The sequence below is a fragment of the Herpailurus yagouaroundi genome, unplaced genomic scaffold (genome assembly GCF_014898765.1).
Source record: "Herpailurus yagouaroundi ecotype Mexico unplaced genomic scaffold, PumYag 139, whole genome shotgun sequence".
NCBI lineage: Eukaryota > Metazoa > Chordata > Mammalia > Carnivora > Felidae > Herpailurus > Herpailurus yagouaroundi.
The window spans coordinates 22866446-22883790 of NW_024412394.1; the positions used below are offsets into that span (position 1 = coordinate 22866446).

At 35.3% G+C, this 17345-nt stretch overlaps 1 protein-coding gene and 1 pseudogene across 2 annotated transcripts in view; both read left to right on the forward strand.

Annotated features, from left to right (window-relative positions):
* ZNF451 (zinc finger protein 451) overlaps positions 1–17345 on the forward strand; it is an 88932-nt gene that overhangs the window by 39879 nt on the left and 31708 nt on the right. For both annotated transcript variants that reach the window (XM_040473838.1, XM_040473839.1), the window contains 4 exons: positions 3793–3943; positions 5186–5312; positions 13730–13883; positions 14391–14538. In XM_040473838.1, the coding sequence (XP_040329772.1) occupies positions 3793–3943; positions 5186–5312; positions 13730–13883; positions 14391–14538 (580 nt within the window). The remainder of the gene's footprint in view (positions 1–3792; positions 3944–5185; positions 5313–13729; positions 13884–14390; positions 14539–17345) is intronic.
* Positions 13006–13140, forward strand: LOC121030142 (uncharacterized; annotated as a pseudogene).

Here is a 17345-nt window from a genome sequence, read left to right on the forward strand (position 1 = left end):
TGTGTGTGTGTGTGTGTGTGTGTGTGTGTGTGTGTGTGTGTGTGTGTCTCAACATAAATAAACAAACAAACAAAAGAAATAACTGCATGCAGTACTCAACTTGAACCTAGATATCTTGTTATTCTCAAGTTGTTTTCAGAGGGGTTTTCTTTGAATCAGATTACCACTGATGGGATAATTCCAAAGTTCTCTAGTGCGGTTTTTACCCTGTTATTTTGAATTGAAACGTTTGCATGTCTGTCTTTGTCAGACTCCACACTCTTTGGGGACAAAGACCAAGGTTTATAATTCTTTTTTGTGTGAGTGCCTAAAAAGAATGCTCAGCATAGAGATAATAAATGCTGGTTGAATATTAGCCAAAGCAGGCTATAATCATTTGCATATGAATACAGAAAGAAGCCTAGGACTTGAGTTCCAAATGTGACTGTCATTCAACTAAACAAAAGAATTGTTTGGCATTCCAGACCTACTTTAGCAAAAGATACTTAGAAATTGTGGTAAATGATTTTGCCTCTTGGGTTGTTCTTTGTAAGGCTTAGAGTAATAAAAACTTCCTCTTGATAAGCATTCTGTTCTTAGTGCAAGTTAATGACTTTAGTTCACTGGTTTCCCCTTAGCTACATCAGAGTCATCTGGAAGCTTTTAAATACATACCTTGGCTTCATCTCCAGAGATAATTCTAGGACATCTATAGTTTTGGAAAGATTCCTAGGTAGTTTTGATAGAGAAATGGACTATTTCATCTATAAGATGTCTTCTAAAAGTAGTTTATCTCATGTGAATCTAACACCTTCAAGTCCTGTCTAGAGTGCTAGTTGGCCTGGTAATATGCCCCTTTAGGCATACCCCTAGCCTCCAGGTTGGCACAATATTTTAATTCCTTGTAAAATGAATTCATGAGCATCTGTTTATGGATCTGTCAGAGCAGGTCAGGGGGGAACAAATGAGTCATCTAGCTGTGTCTTCATGTCTTGGTAAGACTTGTTATTGTATATATCTTCAGGTCACACCTGATTCATTGGTGGCTAATGAGCTTAAGCGTGGATTTAAGGTCTTCAGTTATACTCTTTTTATAAGATGGTTTTATTTTTTTTGCTTGCTCCCTACAAAAATACTATAAAATGAAAGTTTGGGATCTATTTCTTGAAAAGCTGCTTCAGCACTGACTATATTTGGTATGATGATATTCCATAAATTATCTTTAGAAAGTGCTGAGATATTTGGATAGGGTATAGCTGGGGAAACAGAGATGAGTCATTGTTTTCTTAAATTACAGAAAGTGAGATTCTACTTTGAAGTAGCGCTAAGGGACTTGTTCAATCTATTCCAAAGTATCCAGCTTTGTAATTCAGTTCTTTGATTAGAAGTAGTTTAAGTACTTTATTTATAATTACTCTACTAGAAATTCATCTTTTATAGATCTTTACAGTTAGGCCAGGTTGTATACATTTGAATACTTCATAACTTAAAAACAACACTCTCTTTTTTTTTTAAACTTTTTTAACCTTTATTGATTTTTGAGACAGAGAGAGAGAGAGCATGAACGGGGGAGGTTCAGAGAGAGATGGAGACAGAATCTGAAACAGGCTTCAGGCTCTGAGCTGTCAGCACAGAGCCCGACGTGGGGCTCGAACTCACGGACTGGGAGATCATGACCTGAGCTGAAGATTAAAATATGATTAATGCTATGCTGTTCAGTGTTGGCAGAACACATTGATAAGCATTTTGGCAGCTTTTAATGGAGGCCTTCCCCCCATGAGGACTAAAACAGAAAAGCAGTTGAAACCTTAAGTTTGTATAATAACCATTTGGAGATCTTAAAACTAGATCTTAAAACTGGATGATGTTAAAAGAATAATTCATTCTATTTAAATCTTTAAGTTCTATTTAAATCTTTAAATCTGCCATAAAGATAAGTAACTTAGTTTTCTATTGTATGAAATATTCAAGGTATTGAAACAATCCACAAATAGTTATAAAAGGGAGTCAATAATCAAACCGTCTGTGTATAATCATGTGATATACAGTCAGAATCCTCCTGGCAGTTTTACATTTCATGGTTTATACAGTGTGACTACAAAATTTCCATCATATATCATGCATTCAGAATTTCCCTGGGAACAAAATTTGGCCAGGGGTATTAGTCTACAAGAGTTGTGTGATTATAAAGAGAGGGGATGAAGAATGGATCAGGATAGAGGAAGATTAATTAAGAGAAAGTAGTGATGAAAAGGGGTGCTTGGCTTGCTCATTCAGTAGAGCCATGTGACTCTTGATCTTGGGGTTGTGAGTTCCAGCTCCTCTTTGGGCATGGAGTTTACTTTAAAAAGAAAGAGAGAAACTAGTGATAGGCAAACTTTGAAAGGAGAAAAAGAGGGGTGGCTGGGTGGCTCAGTTAAGTGTCCAACTTCGGTTCAGGTCATGATCTCAAGAATGGTTTTTGAGTTCAAATCCTAAGTTCAAGTCCTGTGTCAGGCTCAGTTCTTATAGCTCGAAGTCTAGAGCCTGCTTTGGATTCTGTGTCTCCCTCTGTGTCTCTGTTCCTCCCCCACTGGCACTTACTTTCTCGCTCTCTCTGTCTCTCAAATAAGATTTAAAAAAAATTTTTTTTACATGAAAGGAGAAGAAGAGGGACAAAATAGAATAAATAGGAAAGAGGTAGTAACAATAAGTAAATCTCTGCTTTGTGTTCTGTAAATTTATTACTGAGATCTGCATTATTTGATATCCAGGTTGGAACTCATTGGTCAATGGCTGGTTTCTTCAGAAAGTACCACTCTTATTTTCCTTGCCTCCCTGAACTCTCCACTCTTCCCCGCTCTCCCAGCTGTATTTTTTAACATAATTTTCAGAGAACCCCAATCTTTTATAATATAGCTAAATCTTCTAATGTGTTTAAGATCGTTAAAAGAGAAAAAAAAATTAGATCTTTGCCAGTTTAATAAATGAGAAAGAAGGGTAGGGGTCTGTGGAGCAACTGCTTTTCTAATCAGTATTTAATGTTTGACGTTTCTTGGCTGTTGAACTTAAGAAAATAGAGTTTTTTCCCCCAGAGAATGTTACTTAAAGATGTTAACAGCATTCAGGACTCCTGACTGGCTCAGTCAACAGAGCATGTGACTCTTGATCTCAGGGTCTTGAGTTCAAGACCCACACTGGCTGTAGCAATAATAAACATACAAACAAACTTAATGCCTATACCTATTTCAAAAACAAAAAGAAAGGGCACCTGGCTAGCTGAGTCAATAGAGCATGTGACTCTTGATCTCCGGTTGGAAGTCCGAGCCCTACATTGGGTATAGAAATTACTTAAAAAAATAAAATCTTTTTTTTTTTTTTAATTTTTTTTTCAATGTTTATTTATTTTTGGGACAGAGAGAGACAGAGCATGAACGGGGGAGGGGCAGAGAGAGAGGGAGACACAGAATCGGAAACAGGCTCCAGGCTCTGAGCCATCAGCCCAGAGCCTGATGCGGGGCTCGAACTCACGGACCGCGAGATCGTGACCTGGCTGAAGTCGGACGCTCAACCGACTGCGCCACCCAGGCGCCCCAAAAAAATAAAATCTTTAAAAAACAAAAAAAAGATGTTAACAGCTTTATTTGTCCCAATAACTATTTATTTTTAGGTTATCATATGTTTTATTAGAAAGCCAAGAAATTTTTAATTATAATTAGGATCACCCAGTTGATGCTGTTTCATAGTATTTATTGTTTTGCCATAATTTGGTTATCTGTCCAAAGGACAAATACCTGAAGTAGGAACTTAAGAATTTGTATTCCAATAATGCAGGACTCAAAACAGGCACAATTAATTCTGGAAAAAAAAGTTCATTCCGAAGAGGAGGCCAGATGCAGGTGTCTGGGAAACCAATTTTATGTCCCATAATGCACTGTAACAAGGAATTTGATAATGGACACCTTCTCTTAGGACATTTGAAAAGGTGAGTGTGATACTCAGAATAGTGGATACTAAAGAGCAAATGTGTTACAAAGTGATTTCATATAATGAAAGCATGATGCACTCATGCCATTGTAACCATAGCTTTATATTCCAGACAAATTGTTTTATACTCTTATGATAGTTATTTTAAATTTATATTTGTTAGGTTTCCTAGAAGGCCTAAAGTCAGATTTCTCTAGTTATATTCTTTTCTTTAAAGACTTGTAGCATTTAAGTATGTATTTATCCTAATATGTCTCATAAAATTTTGAACAGATTTTTACATTGATATGCAGTTGAATCCGTTGTAGAGAAATCCAGCCCATAAATGCAAATTTCAAGAGACACAAAACACTTACAGATATTTGGTTTAGCCTAAAGAAAGCTAATATGTTATTACAAAAGAAATGTTAAAAGCAAACCAAATGTAGCAAAATTAATAATAAATATTCTATTTATAAGCCTATCTTACTAACTTACTGAATTTTTTTAATAGTAGAGCTTGAGAAAGTAAATATCAGGGAAAAGCAGTATTAAAGGTATTAAACATTCCTACCTTCATAATCTCTCCTTCTAATAGTTTAAAGATGGAAATTGAGAATTTGGAGTCTCACAACCTTTTTCATTTCTAGATGTCTCACCCTACTTATGCATTAACCTACCTATAGAGCCTTTTGTACGGTCTTCAGCGTTCTATAAATAACTAGGTAGCATACTATATCTAAAGAGTTTTTAAAAGTCTTTGAGGCAGTTTAAAATGACACATACTTATTAAATGATTAAAGTGAACATTAAAAGGATTAAAAGCCATTTTTAGGAAACAGGTGTGTGCCAGAAATCTTGACATGAGATTATAATTCTGTTGATTCATTTACAACTATTAGTAAATATTGTGGCAAATAAGGCAAAAAGGAAAAGATGATGGCTCTATAACTTTCAGACTGGAATTGTACCAGTTTGGCAAGACATGCTTAAATCCATTTTATTGGATCTTAGATACTTTTATGAAATCTTGAGCTAACTGTTGGTCACTGTTTGAAGGGATTGTGTGGCATTTAGGAGTCATTTGATATTTCTTGAACATGAAGAACGTTTTTAATATTTCCATAGAAGAGTATAAATTTCTGAGTGTGTTGTGTGTATGTGTGTGTAAACAAATAAGCAAATGCTTAACAAATGAAGCAACATAGTTTGGCTCCTAAAATGTGGACTTTTCTAATGCTACCTCTCTTTTGCCGAGTAGGTTTGATCACTCTCCATGTGATCCGACAATTACACTACATGGACCATTCGTCAATTCCTTTGCTTGTGTAGTATGTTACAAAAATTTTGTTACTCAACAGCAATATAGGGATCATCTTTTTGCTAAGGTAAGAGGATGTCCTAAGAGTAGGTATTTTTTCTAGAGAACCATGGAATTTGATGCAAGTGTTTTCTTGCTGCTCTTAAGCCTGTAGTCACTAGTGGTGCACATAAGGGTCAAGAGTAAAATGATTGGAACATTAAATTTTTGTGGACAGGTAAAGTTCATAACTGAAAGCCAGCACTCCTAAAGATTATCATCGAAGCCCTTCCTTTGATGGAGTTGCTCTGTGGAATTAACGTTCTTCAAGATGCTTATGATGAGAACTAGAACTTTAATCTTAAGTCTGCTGCCTTTCACTGCCTGTTGAAATGTTGGAGCCATCTAGTAAATTAAATAACAATTCCTTTATTAATGCTAGTGTTAAGAAATCTAGTATACAAAAGGTTGTTTTATGTAACTCACATTAGGTGTTAAATCTCAAGGGAGACAGGTTGATTCATGGCATACACAAATCTGTATAATGATTCTGTAGTGTGTGTTTACTATATTTGAAATTATATATCTATAATGACTTATTAACGTTACAAAATGTTACTTGTGCAATATGTTCACTGTGGAGAAAATCTTTTTTCATTTAAAAAAAATTTTTTTTAATGTTTAGAGAGAGCACAGGCGGAGGAGGGGCAAAAAGAGAGAGTGGGACAAAGGATCCAAAGCCAGCTGTGTGCTGACAATAGGGAGCCCAAAGTGGGGCTTGAAATTAAGAACCATGAGATAATGACCTGAGCCGAAGTTGGACACTTAACCAACTGAGCCACCCAGGTGCCCCTTAAGTTTTTACTTTATGAACGCTCAGTGTTCATCATGACAAGTATACTCTTCAATCCCTATCACCTATTTCACTCATCCCCTCTAGTAACCATCTGTTTATTCTCTATAGTTAAGAGTCTGTTTCTTGGTTTGTGTCTCTCTCTCTTTTTTCTCCTTAGCTCATGTTTTGTTTCTTAATCATACCTATGAGTGAATTTATAGGGTGTTTGTCTTTCTCTGCAGATGGCAAGATTTCATTCTTTTTTATAGCTGAGTAATATTCCATTGTGTATATATACACCACATCTTCCTTATCCATTCATCAATCAATGGATACTTGGACTATTGTAAATAATACTGCTATAAATATATGGGTGCATTATCACTTTGAATTAGTGTTTTTGTGTTCTTTGGGTAAATACCCAGTGGTGCGATTACTGGATCACAGAGTAGTTCTATTTGTTAACTTTTTAAGGAACCTCCATACTGCTTTCCAGAGTGGCTGCACCACTTTGCATTTCCACCAACAGTACACAAGGGTTCCTTTTTCTCCACATCCTCGCCAGTATTTGTTTCTTTTGTTTTTGATTGTAGCCATTCTGACAGATAAGAGGTGATATCTCATTATAGTTTTGCTTTGCATTTCCCTGATAATGAGTGATGTTGAGCATCTTTTCATGTGTCTGTTGGTCATCTGAATGTCTTTGGAGAAATGTCTGTTCATGTCTTCTGCCCATTTTTTAATTGGACGATTTGTTTTTTGACTGAGTTGTATAAGTTCTTTATATATTCTGGATACTAACCCTTTATCGGATATGTCATTTGCAAATGTCTTCTCCCATTTAGTAGGTTTCCTTTTAATTGTGTTGATTGTTTCCTTTGCTGTGCAGAAACTTTTTATTTTGATGAAGCCCCAATAGTTTATTTCTTCTTTTATTTCCCTGGCCTTGGTAGAAATATCTAAAAAATTCTTGCTATGGCCAGTGTCAGAGATTACTGCCTGTACTCTCCTCAAGGATTTTTATGGTTTCAGGTCTCACATCTAGGTCTTCAATCCATTTTTAGTTTGTTTTTGTGTATGGTGAAAGAAAGTGGTCCAGTTTCGTTTCTTTTTTTTTAATTCTATTTTTTTTTAATGTTTATTTATCTATTTTGAGAGAGATAGAGGGATAGGAAGAAAGAGAATCCCAAGCAGGCTCCACATTGTCAGGACAGAGCCTGACATAGGGCTCAAACTCATGATCTGGGAGATCGTGACCTGAGCTGAAATCAAGAGTTGGACCCTTAACCAACTGAGCCACCCAGGTGTCCCCAGTTTCATTCTTCTCCATGTTGCTCTCCAATTTTCCCAGCACCATTTGTTGAGAGACTATCCTTTTCCCATTGGCTATTCATTTCTCCTTTGTCAAAGATTAATTGACCATATAATTGTGGGTTTATTTCTGGGTTTTCTGTTTTGTTTCATTGATCAATATGTCTATTTTTATGCCTGTGCCCCACTGTTACAATTACTATACCTTTGTAATATAACTTGAAGTCTGGAATTGTGTTACCTCCCGTTTTGTTTTTCTTTTTCAAGATTGCTTTGACTATTCAGGGTCATTTGTGGTTCAATACAAATTTTATGATTATTTGTTCTAGTTCTGTGAAAAATGCTGTTGGTATTTTAATAGGGATTGCATTAAATTTGTAGATTGCTTTGGGTAGTATAGACATCTCAACACTATATGTTCTTCCTATTCATGAGCATAGAACATCTTTCCATTTCTTTGCATCATCTTGAATTTCTTTCATCAGTGTTGTATGGTTTTCAAAGTATAGGTCTTTCACATTTTTGGCTAAGTTTATACCTAGGTATTTTATTGGTTTTGGTGCAGCAGGTTCAGTACACACAAAACAATCAATGTGATATATCAATAAGAAAAAGGATAAAAAACATTTCAATAGATACAGGAAAAGCATTTGACAGAGTACAATATCCATTCATGATAAAATCCCTCAACAAAGTAGGTCTAGAGGGAACATAACCTCAACATAAAAAAGGCCTTTTGTGAAAAACCTACAGCTAACATCATACTCAGTGGTGAAAAACTGAGAGCTTTTCCCCTAAGGTCAGGAACAAGACAAGAATGTCCACTCTCACCACTTTCATTCAGCATAGTACTGGAAGTCCTAACCACAGCAGTTGGATAACAAAAAGAAATAACAAAGATCCACACTGGTAGGGAAGAAATAAAACTTTCAGTATTTGCAGGTGACATGATACTATATATAGAAAACCCTAAAGATTCCAAGAAACTACTAGGACTAATAAATGAATTCAGTAAAGTAGCAGGATACAAAATCAACGTACAGAAATCTGTTGCAATTCTATACCCTAATATGAAGCAGCAGAAAGTGAAATTAAGAAAAAATCTGATTTACAGTTGCATCAAAAACACTTATATTTTTATATAAGATCAGGTGTGTGAGTTTTTCTGTAATTAAGAAAATCAGTATGTTAGGAGCATCTAGGTGTCTCAGTTGGTTGAGTGTCTGATTCTTGATTTGCCTCAGGTCATGAGTTCACAATTAGTGAGTTCGTGCCCCAGCTCTGTGCTGACAGTTTAGAGCCTGCTTGCGATTCTCTCTTCCTCTTTCTCTGTCCCACTCCCTGCCCCCTTGCATGCATGCATGCTCGCTCGCTCTCTCTCTCTCAAAAATAAAAAAAGAGAAAAGCAGTGTGTTGTAAACATGAGTGCTTAAACATTTGTTGAATCGATGCATACACTTTAAGTCAATGAATAGTATTCTTCTATATGAATATATTATAGTTCATTTAATTTCCTCTTAGATGTATCAGTTGTTTCATTTTTTTGTTATTAAAAGCAATACCACATTAAATATCCTGATAGCTTAAAACCTATAATGAATCATAGCTGTGAATACAACTATATGCTGAGTGCTGTGAATCCTAGCAAACCATCAAACCTGGGGATGATTTGGGGGACTCCCAACACAAGTGATAACCTTAATACTGGCAAGAGGTTATTGTAATAGGACAGTGACATGATGAAAATAATGCTTTATACCTTTTAGAGTTAGAAGGACTTTTAATTCTAGAACCCAATTCCTTCTCTTTCTTAGGGATACCAAAGAGATCGAGTGGTATTAGGATGGTAGCAGCGTTCAAGGTGGATTCATAGGTGTAGGAAGGAGACTGCTTTAGGTGACTTTTGCAATAATTTAACTTTGAGATGAAAAAAGGCTTTGCTTAGGTAATGGCATTTAGAATAAAGACCTTAAAGTGAAACAAAAAGAAATGACAGGGCTTCCTATTGTGACAAAGGTTTAAGGAGAGAAGAGAAAAATGATACAAGAGGACTGCGTTCCATAAATTTTTTTGGTGTTTTCACTTGGTGACTAGTATTCTTCCTTTTTCGAAACTAGAGTTCTTTCAGAGCCTGTTTCCCTATTCCAGGCTGTAAGTGTTTTGTCTATTTTAGTGAGCAAATTATTTATCTTTTTTCTTTAGTAAATCTGAATAGGTATTTTAACCTTAATTAATACTCTCATTTGTATTTTCCCAAATTTCATTAATTTGTTTCCTTTTTTTCTGAGAATTACTTATTCCATGTTGTTTTGCCTGGTCTCCAGGAAGTAAATTTATGATATTTAGCCTTCTGAGAAGCATTATGGTAAAATGGAGCAAAGGCTTGATGTCCAGACAGACCTGGATTCTACTGTCGCTTTTATTAGCTGTATGTACTCAGCAAGTTAAGGAACATCTCTGAGCTTTATTTGTCTCTAAAATAAAATTGTTATACTTACATGCAAGATTGTTGAGAGAAAATATAATTCTTTCTAAAGCACTTAGGCCTTGGGGCGCCTAGGTGGCGCAGTCGGTTAAGCGTCCGACTTCAGCCAGGTCACGATCTCGCGGTCCGTGAGTTCGAGCCCCGCGTCAGGCTCTGGGCTGATGGCTCGGAGCCTGGAGCCTGTTTCCGATTCTGTGTCTCCCTCTCTCTCTGCTCCTACCCCGTTCATGCTCTGTCTCTCTCTGTCCCAAAAATAAATAAACGTTGAAAAAATAAAAAATAAAATAAATAAATAAAAGTAAAGCACTTAGGCCTTAACAAACAGCTCTCATTAAATGCTCCTTATTGCTTATTCTTTGGAGAGTCCGTCACCAGAACTCTAAAGGAAACTGGTATGCACTAATTATAATTGCCTATCTTAAATCAGCCAGAAGAGGTCACTAGAAGATTGTATACCTGTGAATTCTGTTTTGTAAAGATGGCATTCTTCGGTGAAAGAGAATGAAATTAACCACAATTTGCATTTTTTGCCTTCCCTCCTCTTTCCCTCTCGTCCCCAATTTCTTCTGTCTATGCTAATGTTTCTTAAACTTAATACACTAATCACTTGGGAATCTTGTAAAATGCAAGTTCTGATAATAAATTGAGGTGGGACCTTGGATTCAAGATTCCTAACAAGCTTGTAGGTGATGCCAGTGCTTCTTGTCCTTGGGTCACACTTTGAGTAGTAGCCAGTGTCTAGTGGTTTTTAACATTAAAGCCATTCAATGAGTGGTATATCACTAGATAGCTTCCTGCTTTTCTTCCGTTTAATGCAGGTGGTAGAGGACATATTGTAAGCTTCAGTGTACCTCAGTGTCAATTGTGGGTCAATAGGCACAACCACTCTTTCTCATTCTCTTCCTAGGGGCCAGCCTATCATTTAAGGTTATTTTTCCCTGTTGTTAGCCCATCCTCCCTAGCCCTAGGCAACCTGTAAACTATGGTTTTGCCTTTTCTGGGCATTTCAAATAAATGGAATCTTAAAATATGTGGCCTTTTGCGACAAGATTCTTTTATTTACCGTAATGTTGTCAGGGTTCATCCATGTTGTAGCATATCAGCACTTCATTCCTTTTTATTGCCAAGTAACATTCCAGCATATGGATATATGCCACTTTTTCTTTATCATTTCATCACTTGGTGGACACTTGAGTTATTTCTACTTTTTGGCTGTTGTGAATAATGTTGCTATAAGTAAATGTATAAATCTTCGTGTGAATATGTCTTTACTTGTCTAACAGGTTAAATTGTTGGGTTATATCATACTTATGTTCAGTTGTTTGGAGAACTGCCAAGTTGTTATCCAACACACTGTACCATTTTACTTTCTTACTAGCAATATATGCAGATGCCAATTTTTCCACATTCTTATCAACACTTATGTGCCTTTTAAGCTAGCCTAGATCCTAGTGGGTAAAAAGTAATATTTTATTGTGGTTTAACTTGGTTTAGATATACAAATGTGTATGGTGTATTTTATTTTAATATAGCTGAAAATATAGTGGTAGAAAAGAATTGAATAACTATTTCCCACTTATTCCCCTAGTTTGCACGAGCTAATATGCTATGCTTTTGCAATTGTTATATTTCAATAAAATTTTATGTAGGATCACATTCTTGTTCTATTGAGCAAATATTTTAAACAAGCTTTATATTGAATCCATTTATAACTCACAGTTGAACTAAGAATTATTTTGTTAGCATTCTTCAAGTTAGGGACATTTTTATAAATTGGTGTTTAAGAAATGCCGTTAGTGCTCTTATTTAGAGCTTTCTAAGTATCTTCTTAGATGTGATCTTCTGCAGGGCACTCACTAAATTAAAATGGGGTAAGGTATAGTGGAAAGAGCATAGAATTTTTAATCAAAGGTATAAGACTGTTTGGTTATTTTGTCTCTTCCCAGGGTACAACTTGATTGGAGGGAAGTGTTGACTTAACTAAATTTAGTTTTCTCATTTATAAATAATGAAAATAGTACTTCATGGGACTATCGTAAGGACTAAATGGAAAAGCATGTTTTGAACCCTAATGTGCTTCTTCACATGTGCTCAATATAAATGTAAATTTCTTATTCCTCTTTCTGTTGCATCTTATTAGCTCTATATAAACTTTCTATATCTCTAATGTTAATGATTGTAAATTTAAATAGACACAGTACAACTTCTAAGGCTATTACTCTAAGGACCATTAACAAGATGTCAAATTATATTTATACACAAGCACATATACACAGACATAAATATAGATACTTTAAAGTATTTTCAGCTTTGGGGCGCCTAGCTGACTCACTTGGTAGAGCATGTGACTCTTAAAATTTTTCTTTTTTTTTCTTTTTTTTTTTTTTGAGATAGAGTGTGAGCAGGGAAGGGGCAGAGTGAGAGGGAAACACCAAATCAGAAGCAGGCTCCAGGCTCTGAGTTGTCAGCACAGAGCCTGACATGGGGCTCAAACCCACGAAGTATGAGATCATGACCTGAGCTGAAGTCAGATGCTTAACTGACTGAGCCACCCAGGTACCCCAAGCAGGTGATTCTTAATCTTGGGGTCGTGAGTTGGAGCCCCGCATTGGAGGTAGAGTTTACTTTAAAAAAAATTTTTTTTTTTATATTTAGAACATTTTCAATTTTGAGATAGAGGAGCCTCTTAACCAAGTGGACACCTAGAAAGACATACCTGTTTGACTATATTAAAATTTTAAAGTGACCACATCAAAATTCATAGATATTTGAAAAATGCTTGCAAAATGGAGCATCAGACAGAAAGTTAATTTTTATAATGAAGAAATGATACAAGTTAACCGGCAGGGGAGAAAACAAAACCAACTGAAACATCAGACAAAAGGGTATGAGTAAGCAATCCACAGAATATGGAATATCCATAGAATTGTATGAATTAAAAAAAAAAAATCTATAGTAGCTATTGTACCAGGCTCATTCATTGCTAGGGAATGTGTGAATTGGTAGAGCCTATTTGAAAAACAATCATACAGTATCCTTTAATATTCAAGTAATAAACCTTTTAACTCAATAGGGCCACTCCTAATAATGAGAAAAATACGTCTGTAAATAAGGATATGTATTCAAGGTTGTTTATAACACCGTTGTGTTATTGCTTCTTGGCCTTTTGGCTAAGATCAAGTGTAGTAGATGTTCTTATCAGTTTGTAACACCATTGTGTTGTTTATAGTGGCAAGAAAAAAAAAGTCTGGTAATGAATAGTTACCTAAGTCTTAGTAAACCTACACTGGTTTACAACCAGTTGAGAACTTTGCAACCATTGAGAAGAATGAATTAGAGGTATTCCAGTTGATTTCTTTAGGCATTTTCATTAGGTATTGTGGAATAAGAGAACTAAGAGGCAGAAGAATCTGTAAGATGACAATATTTGGTAAAACAGTGGCAGTTCCCTGTGTGTTTATTTCTATATATTTTTGTAGATTATTAAGCATGGAGATATTTGTGGAAGAATACATATATAAACATAGGTTATATTGCAGAGTAGAGTGAATAAAGCAAAATGGAAGAAAAAGTGTATGTGATATGAAAACATTTATTCATTAACATAATATAGATGTGTATATAAAAGAAAAATATATAGAAAGCAAATTTACTTGTATATTATCACAAAAAGATGGTGAAGAGTTAAGAAAAAAAAAATTTAATCCACATAGGCAATTTAATGATAAAAATTCCATAGTTCACACTGAGGAAAGAAAAGTTCTCTTGTTAAAAACTGGTACAGAATATTCCAAATCAGAAATTTTGAAAGTTGATTTTTAAAAATTGAATATTGATTTTAGTTGTCTGTAATACAGCTTTGCTTGTATTTTAGGAAGCTGCAGATGATGGACATAAAAACAACCTTCTTCCTCAGATTATTCAGTGTTTTGCGTGTCCAAATTGCTTCCTTCTTTTTAGCAGCAAGGATGAGTGTTTGAAGCATATGTCTGGAAAGAATCATTTCCATCAGAATTTTAAACTGAGTGGTATGTTAATACTCTGTTCTGAAAATTATTAAAGTACTTTAATCTTTGCTGATTTACCATACTTCTCAGATAATTCTTGAGGTAACTTATCCTCACATTGGATTGGAAACATGAAAGTGAAAGATTGTCTTAATTTTTATTTTTCAAAAAAGATTCTCAACATTGATCTGTACCAGCAGTAAGGTTTAGTTACTTTGAGGAATGAAGAGAAACTTGGAAAGAAAACATTTCTTTATGTAATAAATATAAAAAATAATTTTTGATGTAATAATAATTTTTATATATCCATAACATCTGGGAAGTTGGGTGTTTCTCTGCATTAAAGGTTCAGATTTTGAGCATGAGTTCAGCATCCTTTGTACTTACAGCTGGAAAATGACTTCTCTTAGTTTTTTAGCACAACAATCTTTTACATATTCCAGCCAATGTTGAGAAAGGCAAAGGGGAGGAAGGTTGGGTTGCTATCTGCTCAAATCTTTGCAAGTTATAGTGTATTTTGTCTTTCAGATGACAAGGGAATAGCACAGCCAATATCATTTCCATCTTTTGCAAAGAAACTTCTGATCTCTCTCTGCAAAGATGTCCCATTTCAAGTTAAGTGTGTGGCCTGCCACCAGACACTACGTTCTCACATGGAGCTCACTGCCCACTTCAGGTTTGTACAGGTCTAGTCGGGCTGTAAGGGAATCCTGCCCAAGAAGCTCTTTACCAGCAGGAGGATTCAATAGGATGTTTTTCTATTTCATGTTCCTCTGCTTTTAAAATGAGATTATACATTAGTCTGGAAATTAATCAAATTTAACATAATGAGAGAAGTTGAAGGTGTGGAAAAAGTGGATATATTGATACTGCTGTGAATGTAAAACCAACAGTTCTATTTGTGTTTTTCTCTGTATGTTTGTGAAGAGTGTGTGTATGGGGGAAGGAGTGGGTTAACTTGCCTTTAAGTGTGACTTGCTTTTAAGTCAACCAGAATGGAAAGTATAATATACATATGAAAATTAAATTTCAGTGAAAGACCAAATTTATCAAATAATCAAGTGTGATTTTTTTTTTTTGTCTTTGCAATGGAAATTATCAAGCAATGTACAACCCCAGTATACCTTTTACCCAGCTTCAGGATTTAGCAACACATGGCAGTCGTGTTCATTTATATTCTCACCCCCCTGCAAGTTATTATTTTGCGGTAAATCATGACATTCTATCTGTAAATACTTCTATATATAATTATAAATGATAAGGATTCCTTTTTTTAAAAAAATCCTATAATACCATTATCACAACTTAAAAAACTGGTATTTTTAATAGCATCAAATACCTAATCAGTTATAAAATTTCCCTGATTATCTCATAAAGTTTTTTGTTTTACATTTGGTTTCTTGGAATCATGATCCAAACAAAGTCTGTACATATTTTCTGTTTAGGTGCTCTATCTCTTAGGTCTCTGTTTTCCTGTTATATCATTAAAATATATTAAAAGTTCGTATCTACTAAATTGCATTCATTTAAGTAGAACAATTATTTTCACAAACCTTCGAGTAAAATATGTTCTCAATAAACAAGGCAGTAGAATATAATTACTCTGTATATACCCAGTGTAACTACTAAGGTTAGCAGTCCTGGTTCTGACTTATATTTTATGAGTTCAAATCCTGGTTCTACCTGTTATTTTTATTCTTAATGTTTTATTATGTAAAATTTCAACTGTATGAAGTCAGCAGAATAGTCTAGCGAACCTCCATTTACCCATTTTATTCTATACATCTTTATGCTCCTTATTCCCCTTATTTTTTTTAAAGTTTATTTAATCTGAGAGAGAGAGAGAGAGTGTGTGTGTGCACCAGCAGGGGAGAAGCAGAGAGAGAGAGAGAGAGAGAATCCCAAGCAGGCTCTGCACTGCCAGCACAGAGCCTGATGCAAGGCTCAAACTGACAACTTAAGAGATCATGATCTGAACTGAAATTGGACGCTTAACTGACTGAGCCACCGAGGCGCCCCAGCCCCTTATTTTTAAAAGTTCTTTGTTTTTGAAATACAAATTAAATTAATCACAGTGTACACATCTTAACTTTTATGATTTTGACATAAAATCACAGATAGATACCTACATCTGTTAACCTATGCTTTTATCATAATATGTTACCTGTCTGTGGAAAGTTCCATTGTGTCCCTTTCCAGTCATTTCCCACCCTCTTACCCTGCTTGCCCTAGATATTTTTTCCACCTTGCATTGGCTTCATCTCCTTGAGAACTTCATGTAATTGAAATCATGTGTATGTACTCTCTTGTATTTGTCATAATATCTGCGAGATACACCTATGTTGCTTAGTACATTGTTCCTCTTTATTGGTGAGTAGTATTTTATTATATGAACTTAGCGCATTTGTTTATTCATTCTCCTGATGATGGACATTTGGATTTAAAGTTTTTAGCTATCATAAATAAAGCCACTGTATATATTTTGTACAAGTCTTTTATGGACATATGTTTTCATTCCTCTTGGATTAATATCTAGGAGTGGAATTGCTGGATCAAAGAGTAAGTGTATATTTAATTTTATAAGAAACTACTACATACTTTCCCAAAGTGTTTGTACCAACAAGGTATGAGAGTTCCAGTTTCTCTGCATCCTTGCCAAGGTTTGGTATCGCCAGTCTTTCATTTTAGCTGTTCTTCGAGTGCCTCTTTGTGGTTTTAATCTGCATTTCCCTGATAAACAATGATGTTGGGCACTTTTTCATGTGCTTATGGGTGATTCATTTATCTTTTTTTGTGAAATGTCTGTTCAAGTATTTTGCTAGTTTAAAGATTGGATTGTTTGCTTTTTTCATAATGAATTGGAATTCTTGATATATTCTAGATGTAAATATTTTGTCAGAAATATGTGACTATATTCTGTCCCAGTCTAGACTTTGCTATCATATTAATTATGTCTTTTGTGGCTGTCCATCCTCTTTCCTGAGTATCCTTTGCTTATTCTTCAGGAATATATTTTGTTTACTTCAACTTTTATGAATGTCAGCTTTTTTAAAGCTTTTTGGGGGCGCCTGGGTGGCGCAGTCGGTTGAGCGTCCGACTTCGGCCAGGTCACGATCTCGCGGTCCGTGAGTTCGAGCCCCGCGTCAGGCTCTGGGCTGATGGCTCAGAGCCTGGAGCCTGTTTCCGATTCTCTGTCTCCCTCTCTCTCTGACCCTCCCCCGTTCATGCTCTGTCTTTCCCTGTCCCAAAAATAAATAAACGTTGAAAAAAAAAAAAACATTAAAACTTTTTGGTTTTTTTAGCGTTTATGTTTATTTCTATAATTTGTCTCAAAACAAATTTTTGCTGATCTTTGAAACCACCAGCATTTGACTTTACTGATGATTTTCTGCTGTTTGCCCATTTTTTACTTTGTTGATTTCTGCTCTTTAAACTTTGGGTTTATGGGGCACCTGTGTGGTTCAGTTGGTTAAGCTTCTGCAT